Source organism: Tigriopus californicus, chromosome 2, assembly GCF_007210705.1.
Source record: "Tigriopus californicus strain San Diego chromosome 2, Tcal_SD_v2.1, whole genome shotgun sequence".
In the NCBI taxonomy this organism is placed as follows: domain Eukaryota; kingdom Metazoa; phylum Arthropoda; class Copepoda; order Harpacticoida; family Harpacticidae; genus Tigriopus; species Tigriopus californicus.
Window position 1 is genome coordinate 14,101,399 of NC_081441.1, and position 13,933 is coordinate 14,115,331.

Genomic DNA, 13,933 nt, shown 5'->3' on the forward strand with positions numbered 1-13,933 from the left:
GGAGGAGGGTGGACGGGAGAGGGGGCGCGGCGGTGGGCGGGCGGGGGGGGGCTGTGTGGGGGGGAAGCGGTGCGTGGGGCGCGGGTGGGTGGGTGGGGTTAAATGGGTTAAGGAAGGGGGTGGGTGGGTGGATTAGTTTTGGAGAAAAACCAAGGATTCTTTTACATAGTTTTGTTGATTCATAAAGTGTGTCCCGTTGATCATGTACTCAAATAAGAAGCAAATCAGACAATGCAGCAATGCAATCCACAGTCACAGACGAATCTTGAACCCATTGATTCTCCATGAAGAACTCCCAACCGGAACTCAAGTCCTGAGCGCACTCTGCCACTCCTTCGTTCAAAGCAATCCAATCGTTTGAGGTTGGATCTATGCTTATCAACCAACCCTTGAAGTGGAAGGCAGGATCATCATGGTAGTACAAGAAGTATTGGCCAGACTCGTGTTCATAAACCAGGCGACCAGTGTCGCCCACCTCTGACATCAAGTAGTTGCCTTGGATGGCTGGTAAGTCGTCTCCAATGCCCCCAGTAGATCCAAAGAAAATACCATCACAACATTCACCTGAGGATCCTGGGGTGGTTTTTGTGGTCGTATCGTCTGTTCCTGGGTTGGTGGGATTGGGACCACCAACACAGTCTACCGTGATAGAGTCCACTGGGACAAGTTCATTGGCCATAACATAATACCATTCATCACTTTTCCCTTCAATGCAATGTTCATCACCTTCTCTGGAAATCTTTCCCACATCAGAGGTGCTATCTTCACCAATGATCCATCCTTTGAAATGATGGGAAAAGTCGTTGATGAAATAAAGATAGTTCAATCCGTCTCCGTCGATCCTATAAATGGGATAGCCATCCTCAGAGACTCCAGTAAAGGAATATTCTCCAAACACATCTTTGATTGAGTCGTCAGGACTCGAATCCGTTTGAACGTTGATAGTGGTACAACACTCTGTGGCAGCAGGTGGCGTGGAAAATTCAATTGTTGTGTCAGTGTCCGGGAGCGTGGTGTCTTGACTGGTTGCAGTGGTTGTAGTGTCGAAAGTTATCATGGTGGTTATAGTGGTTTTTGTTGTGGTTTCCCCAGGGGCACTGGTAGGTCCGGGAACAATTTCGTCCCCTTTGCAGCCAACACAAATGGCTAATACGCCGTCGTCATTGTTGATGGAAATATCAGCCGTTCCATCACTCTGTACCGTAACAGAAGAAGCGCAAGAGTCAATGATATTGCAATAATCTCCACCAGGAAGGCCTATAAACAAGTTTGTTAACTCATGTTACTTGAAATTACGGAAAATGTTCAAAATGAGGGCATACCGGTTTGAACTGATGCTGTGAACCCTGATCTTTGACTCATGGCGAAAAATCCTTTTCCAGTCCTCGAGAGCCCCATGGAATCCCCTTCAGACCAGAAGTTCTCTTGCGGAGCACCAGCCACGGCATTCCGAAATTGGACCTAGTTCACCAGAAACAGGCAATAATATGTAATATCACTCGAAGAACACTTGAAAACCCACCATTTTGGCAATGGCATTCCAACGATGCTCGCACACCCATCCTCCGCCACAGGATCCGTCTTCATTAATTGTGACATCAGAGGTTCTTAATATAAATTGAAAGTAATTTTTAAATGAAGATTTTTCTGACATCTGCAGTCTTCTGATTTAAGCATTACACAAAATCGTCCAACGAGGGCGGTCCTTGGTCACTGTTGTCAAAGTCATAGCTGCTCATCACTCGGGTGAAGCCGTATTCAGAGGCTAACATGGCCGAAACGGCATAGGCGTACAATTTGCCATCTTTGAATGTAACAACGTCGCCTAACAATTAAAACGATTTGGTTAACTTTAAGCCCAAAAAACAACAAACCAACGATAGTGAGTCTCGTTACCAGATCCTCCATGACCTCGTTGATTGTCGTGGTTGTCCACAAAAACAAAGGCATGCTCAGGGTCACTCATACCCCATCCTGGATCGTAGAGTCCTCCAAATTGTCCCCAATCTCCTGTTGAGGCCCAAGCCATCTTTTGGGAATAACGGAACTCGGTGACGATGCCTAAATCGTAGTACTCTTGGACTCTGACCACGCCATCATCACGGTCAATGACCTCATGCATAAAGAAAGGCTGTGAACCCGCCTTAAAACCTTGTTCCACGTTTAGAGGCTTCAAAAGTGCTTGAATGGCCGCAATATCCTATATTTTACTCAGGGTGATCATTAAAGCTCTTGACAACTATATGAGGACTTGGGCTCTTTACCTCTGCCCACATGTGCTTGGCAGCGTCCACTCGAAATCCAGCCACACCAATGTCGATCATGTCATTGAGGTAATCGGCTTGCTTTTGTTGCACATACTCCTGGGCCCCATAAAGATCGGATAGGCCCACCAAATAACAGTTCCTGACGTTGTCCTCTACGGAATAATTGTCCACAGATCCTGTGGAATAACAAGGAGAGCCAAAGTTTTTTTAAGATATTTTGACCATAAGTTTCACGAATGATACCAAACGCTTACACTTGTTATCAGCAAAATGCTACCATCTGTGGAAAATATTGGCAATGCTTGTCAAAGCCAGTACCTTATAGCACTGTGGTGCGTCCTTGGGCCCTGTATTTAGAAGAATACGACAGGGAGTTCACTGTAGCGGTTGAATTTTAAACCTTCAATTCCATTCTAAAACAATGTGTTAATATCAGTCCCGGATCCAAAGCAAACGCTTTAAAAATAAAAATCTGCGGTTCTACGAGTTATATATATAGTTTTAGTTTCCCTTCAGGCATCCTTAAACATACTTTGAAAGTTTTAGACCCCACTTTTTGAGCCGCTTTCTACATTTTCGGTTAAAAAATACATGTTTTGAATCTGGTGTTGCTTGAAGAGTAGCTTAAGCCTTAGAAATTACCCTTAAGGCACAAACATTTACAAAAATGTGTTTGGTTTGAATCTGTGACTCATGTAAACTCATTGTTTTGGAACAGAATTAAAGGTTCAAAATTCAATCGCATTGGTCTGCCGACCTCAATGTTGTACTCTTCTAATATAAGGCACTAGCAATTCCTGATTATTGTTCAAATAGATCAAAGTGCTTCAAATAGGGTCCAGATCCTCCGTAAGGGGCGCCACTGAGAAGGACTGAGCAAGATTGAAAAAGTATTTTTTACCGTTGAGGGTAAATTCCAAACGGTAATCAAAACTAGTTTTCCTTGCAGCTGCGTCTTTTAACGTTAGGTTAACTTGGGCTCAGACAACCCACTCAAAACTCTACAACGTCAACCAGCAAGTCAAGAGACTTTTGGTAAGGATTCTCCACTAAGTTATCTACGCTGGTGGAATGTCACATGATTGAAGACGTTGACGACGAGGAGGCTGAAGTTTAAGAACACACGGTGGCCCACTTAACAATGGTTAAAGAGTTTGATGAGGCTAAGGGGTCTCTGGGGGCGATTGGACGACGAATGGCAGAAGATTCTGACATGATGGCCCTGAATCAGGTCATCAGAAACCCAATGATGGGATCACGAGTGCCACAAGCATTGAGTCAGGCCCCCAAGTTGACGGAGAGGCCACTGTTGACCATGGAAAAGGACATTGACTATAAAAGGTATATTTAGGGCCACGAATGAACAATCATGACACACTGCTGAAATTTACACTCAATGGCAAAAAAAAAAAAATCCGGTCTCTATTAATAACCTACAATGTCAAGTGGAAACTATGCCTCAAATGAGATCAGCAAAAAATGCTATCACAGGGATCCAAAATCTAACTCTGAACTGATGGTTTTGCTATCATGTTTGGCCCTAAAGCCCGCCCTACATCCCTGACAAATTTGACTTTGCTTCAGGGTTTATGAGCTGAGCTTTAATGCCAAACCTAAAAAAAACCATTCGTTGTGAGCATTATTTAGCATTTTTGTGATACTTTTTTCTGCTGATTTCGTTTTAAACATAGTTTCCATGTGTTTTTTGCGTACAAGACAGATAATACAGATTCAATTTCCATATTTTGTTTGTCCTCAGCCATTCTCAGTGGTGCCCCTCACGGAGAATCTAGACCCTATTTGAACCACTTTGGTCCATTGACTCGGGTATTTTACCTTAATCAACCAATTATAACTCTTTCGCCAAATTGCCAATATTTTCAATTGCTAGGATTGAAGGAGAACAGACAAAGTCTTTTCGAAATGTGAGTGGTCATTACACCTTTAAAAAACTACCTATTAGCCACTTAGTTTAGCATGACAACTGTTCTCTGAAGAAACATATCCAAATTGGAGGCAATTTGAGAGTTAAAATGGGGCAACATTACACCATGAAACTACAAAGATCATTGTCAGCTACTTCGTTTGACATCTTTTGAAGTTTCAAAACCTAAACCGTTCAATTAAAATTTGAATTCCCCTACTGGCAATAACGCAATATCGCTATACCTGCACAGTTTAACAGAAAAAGTAAATATTTTTATCTCATTTTTATTTATCATTTATTCCAATATCAAAGTAAATCAAGGACTACCTTGACAAAACATAAGCATTTGTGCCAAATAGGTTAAAAGCCAAATATTGGCTAGAGGCCACGATGATTACATATTGAAAGAAATTGATCAAATGGATAGAGCTTGCTGGTGCTTTTCCACGAGCTCAAATTTTATCAATGTATAGCTAGTGTAATTTGTTCAAATGCAATCTGCATTCCTGCCCGCTAATGGACACTCTATTGGCAAGATAACATTTTGTTTAAGTGACAAATCTCACCACTATCCGACGGGCACAGTTCCCTTGGAGTGAAGTTCTCGTCAGAATATGGAATGCCCGGGAAGTCATGCTTGTCGTCCGTGGTGTCAAAATCCGTGCCCGCAAACCCAGGACCTTTCCGACCCATTCCAGCCGCATGGTTCAGAATCACATCAGCAAAGATCCTTCAAGCATCCATGTGGACCTTTCAGTATCGCTGTCAAAATGCCATACTTAATCATACTTCAATACCAACCTGACGCCCACTGCATTACATCGATGGACCATGTCCACAAACTGATCCCGCGTTCCAGATCGAGACTCGAGCTGATAACTCACCAGTTGATACCTTTGCCACCAGGGGCAATTGTCCTCGGGAAGGAATACATGCTCATGGGGCGGGGATATCTGGACGACAAAAAAGCACCATTTGGACCAGAGAGCCACACACATGGTTCAACGTCACTTACCTGAACCCCGCAATAACCGGCGGGTGCTAGGAACCTTTCGCATTCCAAAGCCACATCGGTCCACTTCCATTCGAACAGATGGACTACCACTTGTTTGCCGTCACAATGGGGGTCCACAAAGGCTTCAATGGACCCAAAGATGGCCAAGAGAGCCGATAACGACACTATCAACCTCATTTTGAGAACTGAATTGTCTACTCCTTGACCTGCATACGCCTGGAATAATAATGGACCACTAAAGTTTATTTTGCTTTTGTTCAGGAACTCAACAAGAAATGTCTGTAATAATAGGGAGGTTGAATTCTTTTTAGCTTAAGTGTGGCACTGTTTTTCTACAATACCACTTATCGTTATATTATGATAGAGTATTTTATCGACAAGTAGTCTATTTCAAATTTATCACAATAATAGCATCACATACGAGTATCAACAACGTAATCAACAAAAGTGCTCGGGTAAACATTGACGTTTGTCTTAAAGATTAAATGCACTGGAATCAAACGAAGGCTTGCCCCCTTCTGTGATGTTAGTTCAATTCTGAGTATGTTAGATTTAGTTTCCACACACCATCATGAATACAAGTGAAATATCATTTTTTAAATGTGTTTGTTTGACATTCAAAATTGTAAGAGAACTTTAAAAAACACTTTCACATTAATGCCATATTTCAATAATTCAAGCTCGCTACTTTCGAGGAAGATAAAACTTCTTTAATATGACTCAGTTGAATGATTTATGGTCGAAGAACGGAGAAGAGGAATACACGTCAAGTACAAAGATACAGAGAATGATTGAGCAATGATCAATCCAGATAGTCGTACCTCTGAGGTTTTATGTGATACCAAGACCATTTCAAGGAAATTACCCACCTATTAATGAACATTTGTCTTGTGATATGATTGTGCGATCAAACCTTGAAGGTACACGCCTCTGGAGATGAATGAATGTCTTCTTGCTTTTGGCATCCGTAACGACTCCGCTTGAAAAGGAATCTGAGGACGACGTTAGGTTATGGACGTGAGCAGAATACGACATTTCTTCTGCATGCGAACAATAAACAATAATTCTGGATATGTTTGGCTATCATCTTATCATAAAGCCGTTAACCGTGAATAGCTAATCTCTTATAATCGATTAAAAAAAATGATAACGCCTTTGGATTATTGACGGATGGCATAACTCAACACAGTGGTTGGAATGCCTTTTTTAAGTTTTGATGGAAATGCCCAAACATATTTTGAAATTTCTGCAGCACGCTAAGCCAAATTGAACAACCTCGATTTCATTACTTTATCGATTTCTAGTTAAGAAGAAATCCCTACGGATCCACAAAAACAATTCGGTTTGTTTTAGTTGTTATAATGAGCATTAGTTCCAGCATGCCTCGGTTACATCTAACCTACGCGTAATTCCCAGACAATTAATGACAATTTCCAAAATCCAAAAATTAATCTGATATTTGATTTTTCCCTTGCTTTGATATAACATTGTAGCAGTGTCCTCTCACATGGATGATGACAGATTCAATAGATAAAGAACTTTCCTGACAGAACAAGGCACAAAGTACAAGCACATTGCGTACATGTACGCGAGGCAAATTACATTGCAAAACCTAAGCACCAAATTAGAGACCGACATGATCACATTGTGTTGGTCTGGAATATCACGATCTCAGTTTAGAATGTTGACGGATAATTTGTGGTTTCAAGACAATGACTCGCTAAAACGACCGTTCATTTTGCTTCTTAGTGCTCTTCAATCGGATAGGGTTGGGACAGGTCACTTTTTGAGCGTGTTCTGTGCAAAATGAAGAACATTGACGACAAATTACTAGACATGACTTACATTACATCTAGAGGTGCAAACATTCTGCGATGTTGATATCATTAGACTCTCCACTATTAGATGAAGAAGGTAAGGGCAATCAGCAGGTCTTGTCCATGAAGAATTTGGGTGTAGTCCTCTAAGATAATGGAAAGTTCGATGAGCATATCCAGTTGAAAGTTGATTAAGCTTTTCCAACATGTGGTTGGATATATCGCACATTTAAGTCCAGAGACAGCGTCACGATACTAACTCTATACAAGTCGTTTATCTAACCACATCTTGAATATGCTTCACCCATTTGGGCTCCAATGAGTTCAGTTGATTTGCAAAAGGTCGAACAAGTCCAAAGATGTTTCACTAGGAACATCACAAGATTGAGAGAGCTCTCATATTGGGAGAGGCTAAAAAAGTTGGGATTGTACAGTGTTCAGAGAAGGTACGAAAGGTATCTGATACTGTACGTCTTCAAAAGCATCCATGAGCTTTGTCCCAACCTAACCCAACCTAACCTAACACGATATTAATAACCCTTAAAGTCTCTATCTAAACCTTTTAACATTTTGCCACAAATTTAAAAATGAGTACCGCCAACTAATCGGTGGAGAATAACGTTTATCGACGCCTGCCATATTCTTGAAGGAGGAGACTAGTGTTGGGGCGAATCTGGACTCGAGTCCGAGTGCGCTCGAGCCTGTTACTCGATTTAGAAGAAAAAAATATTCATTTTTCCCTTCAATTTCGTTATACGAGTTTCATATTGTTACACTTGTATGAAAATCGCATTTCCCCTATCTGATGCTTCGGGAACAAGTCATAGTTTCCTGTATAGAGATTAGCACCACATGATTGTCATCTTGCGGTGCCGATGAGATGAAGAGGGAACATTCAGCCGGAGTGACCTGTTGATTAATTCCTGCGTAAAACAAGCTAGTTGCATTGTAAATAATTGTTCCATGTGTGAATACATTTTCATTCCTTTCTAGTGTCTGTCGCAGCTTTGGATAACACATAAATGGATTTGAAAACTGCATCCAAAGCTCCGTGATGATCATTTGTAACCTCCCCGCAACTACTCTGACGGTTGATAGATATTTGGCTTGGTTGGCTTTACGTGGTTTAGCTCCTTCTTCCGCCAATGTCGCTATGGCAGCTATTGGAACTTTTCATTTGAGGACTGGTGCTAAGAATCCAGTGAACCATCCATCCATTTCTTTATCAATGGCTGGGCTTCGACGCCTTAATGGTAGAGCTCCGAAACAGGCCATACGAATGACGAAGCTAGTATTAAACAAATGCCTCAAACAACACTTTGAACACTCCTTCGCTCAGAACAACTTGGCGGTGTGGAGGGCAGTGTGGTTTGAGCTTGTAGCCTTCTTCACGCTTGCTCGCTTTTCTGAGGGTCAGAGGCTGACCCGTGAAAGCCTTGTCCTCTTCGACGACAGAGTTCATATGTTCTTAGCCTTACGCAAAAATGATCAAGTTCAAAGAGGACACTCTGAAATTTTACTAGTGATTACTGGATTTTGTGTCCTGTCTATTATATGAAGTGGTATCTGCCTCTTCTGCCCAAATCTGCTGATTTTCCTCTTTTGCCGTCGCTTTCTCCTCGTTTCCTCCTCTTGTCAGTATAGTTCACTAATAATGCCGGAAACTAGAGCAGCCTCATATCAGCTAGTTAGGCTGTATGAGTTTGGTTATGTGTTGCTCCAAGTTTGCTCCGAGCACGGGTCCAATTCAATATGAATTCCACAACGGAATCTCTCATCTCATTCGGGGAAACTGATATTTCTAGTATTTGACTTGCGTGAAAAATGCTAATTTTATCTTAGATTTTACCAAGAGCTTTTGAAAAATACAAATTTTGACTTAAATATCCAACTGAGCCTCAATTTATACGCTTGTCAGGGCTGCTACTAGATATAGAATCTTAATTAACATATGAAGATTGCCATCATATGGATTAACTGTGTACAACCTTTTTTACACGTAACACCTGCTCATACCTTTTTTGGAGCTTGTTGACCAGATTTGATTCATCAACTTTCGGTTTCCTGTCATGAAATGTATACTTCCTTAACGACTTCCTAACTCGTCCTTATGCACCTCAATCTGCAAATCATTGAGATGTTTGTAATTCAGATTAATAGACCAATGTCTCTTTGTCCTTGGCCATGTTTTGAAAGAAGATTACTAACTCGCGTGGAAAACGTCTATAAAATAATGGTTGAGTTTTCGTTACACAGGTCATCTATTTTTAATGATGAAAGAGGTAGGATAAACGTTATTTTCCACCGATATGTTTACAGTGCCCTTTTTTATTTGTGACAAAGCATTAAAAGGCTTAGATAGAGACTTTAAGGGTTATCAATATCGTGTTAGGTTAGGTTGAGTTAGGTTAGGTAAAGTTAGGTTAAGTTTAAAAAAGTAGCACCGCCAACCAATTGGTGGAGAATAACGTTTACCAAGAGGTAGAAGTTGACAAAAGGATCATGAATAAGCACGTTAGCCATGAGAAAGCTATTTATGGAAAGGAAGTCCAATCTAGTAATAACTGATCAATAAGGGTGGGAAAGAGATTTTCTTAGGTTCGATAACTTTTCGAACTGTCATGGTCATTTTAAGGCAATGACTAAAAAAGTTAAGTTTTATAGAACAAATAAGGACCCGCCCACAATTACAGACGCCATTTGACATGAACGGTTACGGTCATGGGCAGCTTTAAGATAATGAGTCAGTGGGTAGGACTCGGTCCGTTGAGATCCGATTGATCTGGCTTTCATGGCTAAAATCGGCGGGTGGGAAAAGGGCGGAGGATCAGCTAAAAGTGTCTGGCTGGTCCTGATGCTTGGGTCTCAAGGGTGTAGAGATCAATGAAGGCCGCGTTTGACGGCCGAGGGCTGAATAATCGGACAAGAACCTCCAGGTATGGGCCGATGATTCTGTTGTCTGTGATGATCTGATCCAACTTCAATCAAATCAGTCTTCGGACGAGGTTAAGGGTTGTTTGTTTTCAATACTTTTTGACACTTCACTAGCTACTTTCTCTCGCTCACTCAGAAATCCACCATTGTTTGTTGATTCAATTTAGACTCATTGTTATTAGCCCACAGCGCTTTGGAATTTTAACCTGGCACCTCTAAAATATTAGACATGGCCCAAAAATGACCCGAAATTGTCCTTCCCAGAACAGCCAATTTCAGGTCCGACACTGCTGTGGGCTAATAACAATGAGTCTAAATTGAATCAACAATCAATGGTGGATTTCTGAGTGAGCGAGAGAAAGTACCTAATGAAGTGTCGACAAGTATTGAATACAAACAACTATTGACATCATTAGTTTCTTGAATCATTCAAGCACCGATTGATATAAGTGACTCCACCCCGTGCCAACCCCGAGAGAGACACTACAACATAAACAAAATCCAAATGCAGATTTCGTTGATTTCAAAAGTGTGATTTAGAGTGGGTAAGTGCTGGATGGCCTTGTTAGACCGGTTGGGAAACAAGGCCAGAACCATCAAGAACGAAATAGTTGTTAAGTTTTAAGATTTGGGCATGGCTTAGCAAAATGAAATTTTCAAAAACATTGATTCAAATTTTAACGTATTTTTTACTCGTCACCAACAATGAAATTGTGCCCCATGATGTCCTGATTTCTAAAAGCACCCTCATATGTCTCGGCATTTTTTTTGGCAAGATATGGCTTGGGATTCCCGTGTCGGGATAGCCTGTATTCTCAAGGGCTTGAAGGTGCTCTCAAAACGCACATGAAGCCTCTTAGGTCACTAGAGTTGACCCTTAATCCACTTCTCTTCTTTCTCGGGCTCCCTCATTGTTCAATTTGCTGCCCTCAAATATTCGTAGGGAGTATGTTAGTTTTTCGTTTTGAATTGTTGGCAATTCCATTTCCAGTAGCGGTAAGTAAGTCCGCAAAAAAAGTTTCAGCGAGAGACTAACTGTGAGGGAACAAGATGTCGACGTGTGGGAAAAGTGAGAAAATCGAAGGATTCGCCCCAGCACTCACCCTTTTCATTATGGTCGACCCTATACAAACCCAAAACTTAAATAACGTTGTAATTAATTGCATGATTTAAGTCGATTTGAACGACCCTCTAATTTTGATGTTGTGAATTATCCGGGCTAGGCCTAACATAATAAAGGGTCCAAGGGCTATGATTTCGACCATAGAGACTGTTTGCTCACAGCTAAGTGCACGTCAGAGATGCAATCCCTGTTTGGTTTGGACAAATAATTGAACAATCACTTGAAAGTCCCTCAAAATGTCAGTTATTCAACGCACTTTGATCGAGAATCATGGCTCTCAATAACTTGCAAGGCCATTGGTGTCCTTTTATAGTTGTCACTCTATTAACCATCTACAGGCATCCGGTTTTGGGGTCAGGTTATGAGCGGCGATCGGCCTCTTTTTCGTCTTACAACAGATCTAAGCTGAGCGAAGTAGCGATATGTCCCGCGTGAGTTCAAGTCATGAATTCCAAAAGGAATAAAAAAATTAATCCTAAACATAACATTTATGTCTTTACACAGGTCTAATATTGTTTGTGCAGGAGTCTGTCAAACTACTAAAGGATGTTCTTCATACAAATTGCAAGACCAAAGTTGCGTTCTAATTGATGCCTCCCAACTCAATTTCTCACCCGAAAACGAGGAGGAACTCCAACTCCACGTAGACATCTCGTTCGCTCCGAGTTAGTCTCTTGCTGTAGTTTATTTGAAAATGTTTCAAATATCTCATTGCCACTAACTAGATCATTTATCAGTTCCATAGTACTGGGGACTGCATTCCCTGTAGCGGTTAAAATGTCTGTGAACAGCCAAACAAAAACTTTGCATTTATTTACGTACTTCCGACTGTGTTTCTTATTGTAGAAACCATTCTTTGACACCTTGTGTTGGAAAACTAATCAATGTTTTGAGGTCATGTAAATTTGGAGAATTTCACTTTCATTCACGTTGGACAGTTATGCATGCACCTTGTAACATTGTTAAAAAGTTAAAGAAAAGAAAAACATAGCAAACCACAATTGATTATGGACCCACTTACTTTCCCCTCAGTTTATGGTAATTGGTCGCCATGGAGAAGTCTTGGCTCATGCTTCAATTCTACTGGTCGCGGTCTCAAACTTCAAGTACGAACTTGCAACAACTCAGAACCCCAAGGTATGGACACTGAATGCACGGGACCCAGCAAAAGATATGTGAATTGTTCGATCGAAAATCGTCCCTTCAGTAAGAAGACTAATTGTCAAAGACGTTCGAATAGAGGGTTCATTCTTTTTATGTATCCCTTTCTTCATCAGAGGTGCTTCATTTTGAGGGAAACGAATTACCCAAGGGGGATTGGGCGTTTGAGCAGTTTTGTTCCAAAAGTGGCAGCTTTGTCACGTCGTATTCAACAAATTCATCCGAACACGAACCGGGTTCAGGGACAATTTTGACAGATATTGCCATGGTTTGTAGTGACGGAACTGATTTGAGAATTGGAAACCGAATGGAGGATCCCATTCCACCCCCACAGGATAGTTGCGACAAAGGATACAATGCTGCTTGGATAAATCGGTTGAACGTGACAGAGGTAGATCAACCAGTATTTAACATTAGTTGTGCGTTTGCCTTGCGACATTTCAACTTTATTTCAGGCATCAGGCTCGCAAATTTTTGCTTATGCCACGGCCCTACAGCTAATATGTAGCTCGGAGGAATGGAGCGAGATTAATGATTCAAATACGGTCAGAATCGACCCCAAAGTTTGCAAGACAGGTGCCCTTATATGCGGTCTACAAACCAAGGAATGCGGCCAGGATGAAGATTCTTCTTTCTTTTGTTTTAGTAATATCAAAATAATGTGTTGCTCAATGTTACATTCAAATTAAACATTAACTCCCTCTTTTAAGATTTGAAAAAGGGTAAAAAATGAGGGTGGACTTAGTACAATACATGTTCAACGGCAAGTACATTTTCTTAGCTTCGAAGCAATAATGCGTCGTTTGTTCAATTTCTTGCGAATTGGTCAACACATTTATCATTATTTTGGATTTGGATGTGACGGACAAAAGGCCACCCGAGGTCTCAAACTCAAATGCAGTTTTCAGTTTTATTCGCTTTCGGAAACCAAATAACCCAGGGAAAAGAATGAAGATGATATGCGAAATTCAACGCATTAAAGAGCTTAACTAGAGTTTGATCTACTGAATTTGATCGATTGGATAATCTTCACGGTTGTAAGTCATTTGTTGGATGCTTTTTTCTTGTTTGATTAGGTAAAATAAAACAAACCAAAATTCCCAAAATGTGTGAAATTTTCTTAAACGTGAAAGTCACAACCTCTGAAAAGTATAGAACCTAATTCCAAATGTTTGGTCCATTTCTGCACCTCAGAATAATAATAATCACGGAACGAGATTCCCAACAGTTCCGTTTCTTTATAAGGTTTCTATTTGAAATCCCTCGGTAAGGTGGTTCAGGAGGTGAGGTCAAATCCGAAGACATTTTTCTCTTATGCAAACTCTAAGAGAAAGATCAAACACCCTGTAGGGCCTTTTGAGGTCGATGGGGATAGTCATAGACAATGTAGAGACTATGGCCAACATACTTAGAGATCTGTTCTATACTGTTTTCAACTCCACTGAGTTTAGGAGCAACAATCCATTGCTCTATTGATGAGTTTGTTGGGACTGGCAAGGCTTGTCAAGTTGAGCATTTAGATGATCTTGTAGTCACAGATCAGGATGCTTTAGAGGCTATCAGGGACTTGAGACTCTCGAGCTCCCCTGGCCCTGATGGAGTGACATCTCAGTTTCTGATGAGATGCTCACAGGTTCTTGCTCCTGTTTTCTCATACTTGATGCGTTGCATCTTGGACCAGGGCAAGTT

General features: G+C 41.1%; 2 protein-coding genes across 2 annotated transcripts; one reads left to right on the plus strand and one right to left on the minus strand.

Annotated features, from left to right (window-relative positions):
• Nucleotides 1–236: 236 nt before the first annotated feature.
• Nucleotides 237–5,410, minus strand: LOC131877115 (alpha-amylase-like; the record flags this gene model as incomplete). The annotated part of the gene is given in 9 exon segments (XM_059222698.1): nucleotides 237–1,257; nucleotides 1,323–1,461; nucleotides 1,523–1,607; nucleotides 1,681–1,825; nucleotides 1,897–2,200; nucleotides 2,265–2,443; nucleotides 4,761–4,924; nucleotides 4,996–5,147; nucleotides 5,210–5,410. Coding segments are annotated over 9 exon segments (2,366 nt in total), but the record flags the coding sequence as incomplete, so codon positions are not given.
• A 5,920-nt stretch (nucleotides 5,411–11,330) lies between these two features.
• LOC131893149 (uncharacterized) lies at nucleotides 11,331–13,344 on the plus strand. The gene is made up of 5 exons (XM_059243100.1): nucleotides 11,331–11,514; nucleotides 11,588–11,748; nucleotides 12,116–12,289; nucleotides 12,361–12,635; nucleotides 12,700–13,344. The coding sequence occupies exons 1-5, from the start codon at nucleotides 11,354–11,356 to the stop codon at nucleotides 12,931–12,933; spliced, it is 1,005 nt and encodes a 334-aa protein (XP_059099083.1). The 5' UTR covers nucleotides 11,331–11,353; the 3' UTR covers nucleotides 12,934–13,344.
• Nucleotides 13,345–13,933: the final 589 nt, after the last annotated feature.

Coding starts and splice junctions, on each gene's coding strand:
- LOC131893149 (XM_059243100.1), top strand. CDS start 11,354: ATGGCTCTCAATAACTTGCAAGGCCATTGGTGTCCTTTTATAGTTGTC. Junction 11,515..11,587: donor GAAGTAGCGATATGTCCCGC/GTGAGTTCAAGT, acceptor GTCTTTACACAG/GTCTAATATTGTTTGTGCAG. Junction 12,290..12,360: donor GATCGAAAATCGTCCCTTCA/GTAAGAAGACTA, acceptor TTTCTTCATCAG/AGGTGCTTCATTTTGAGGGA.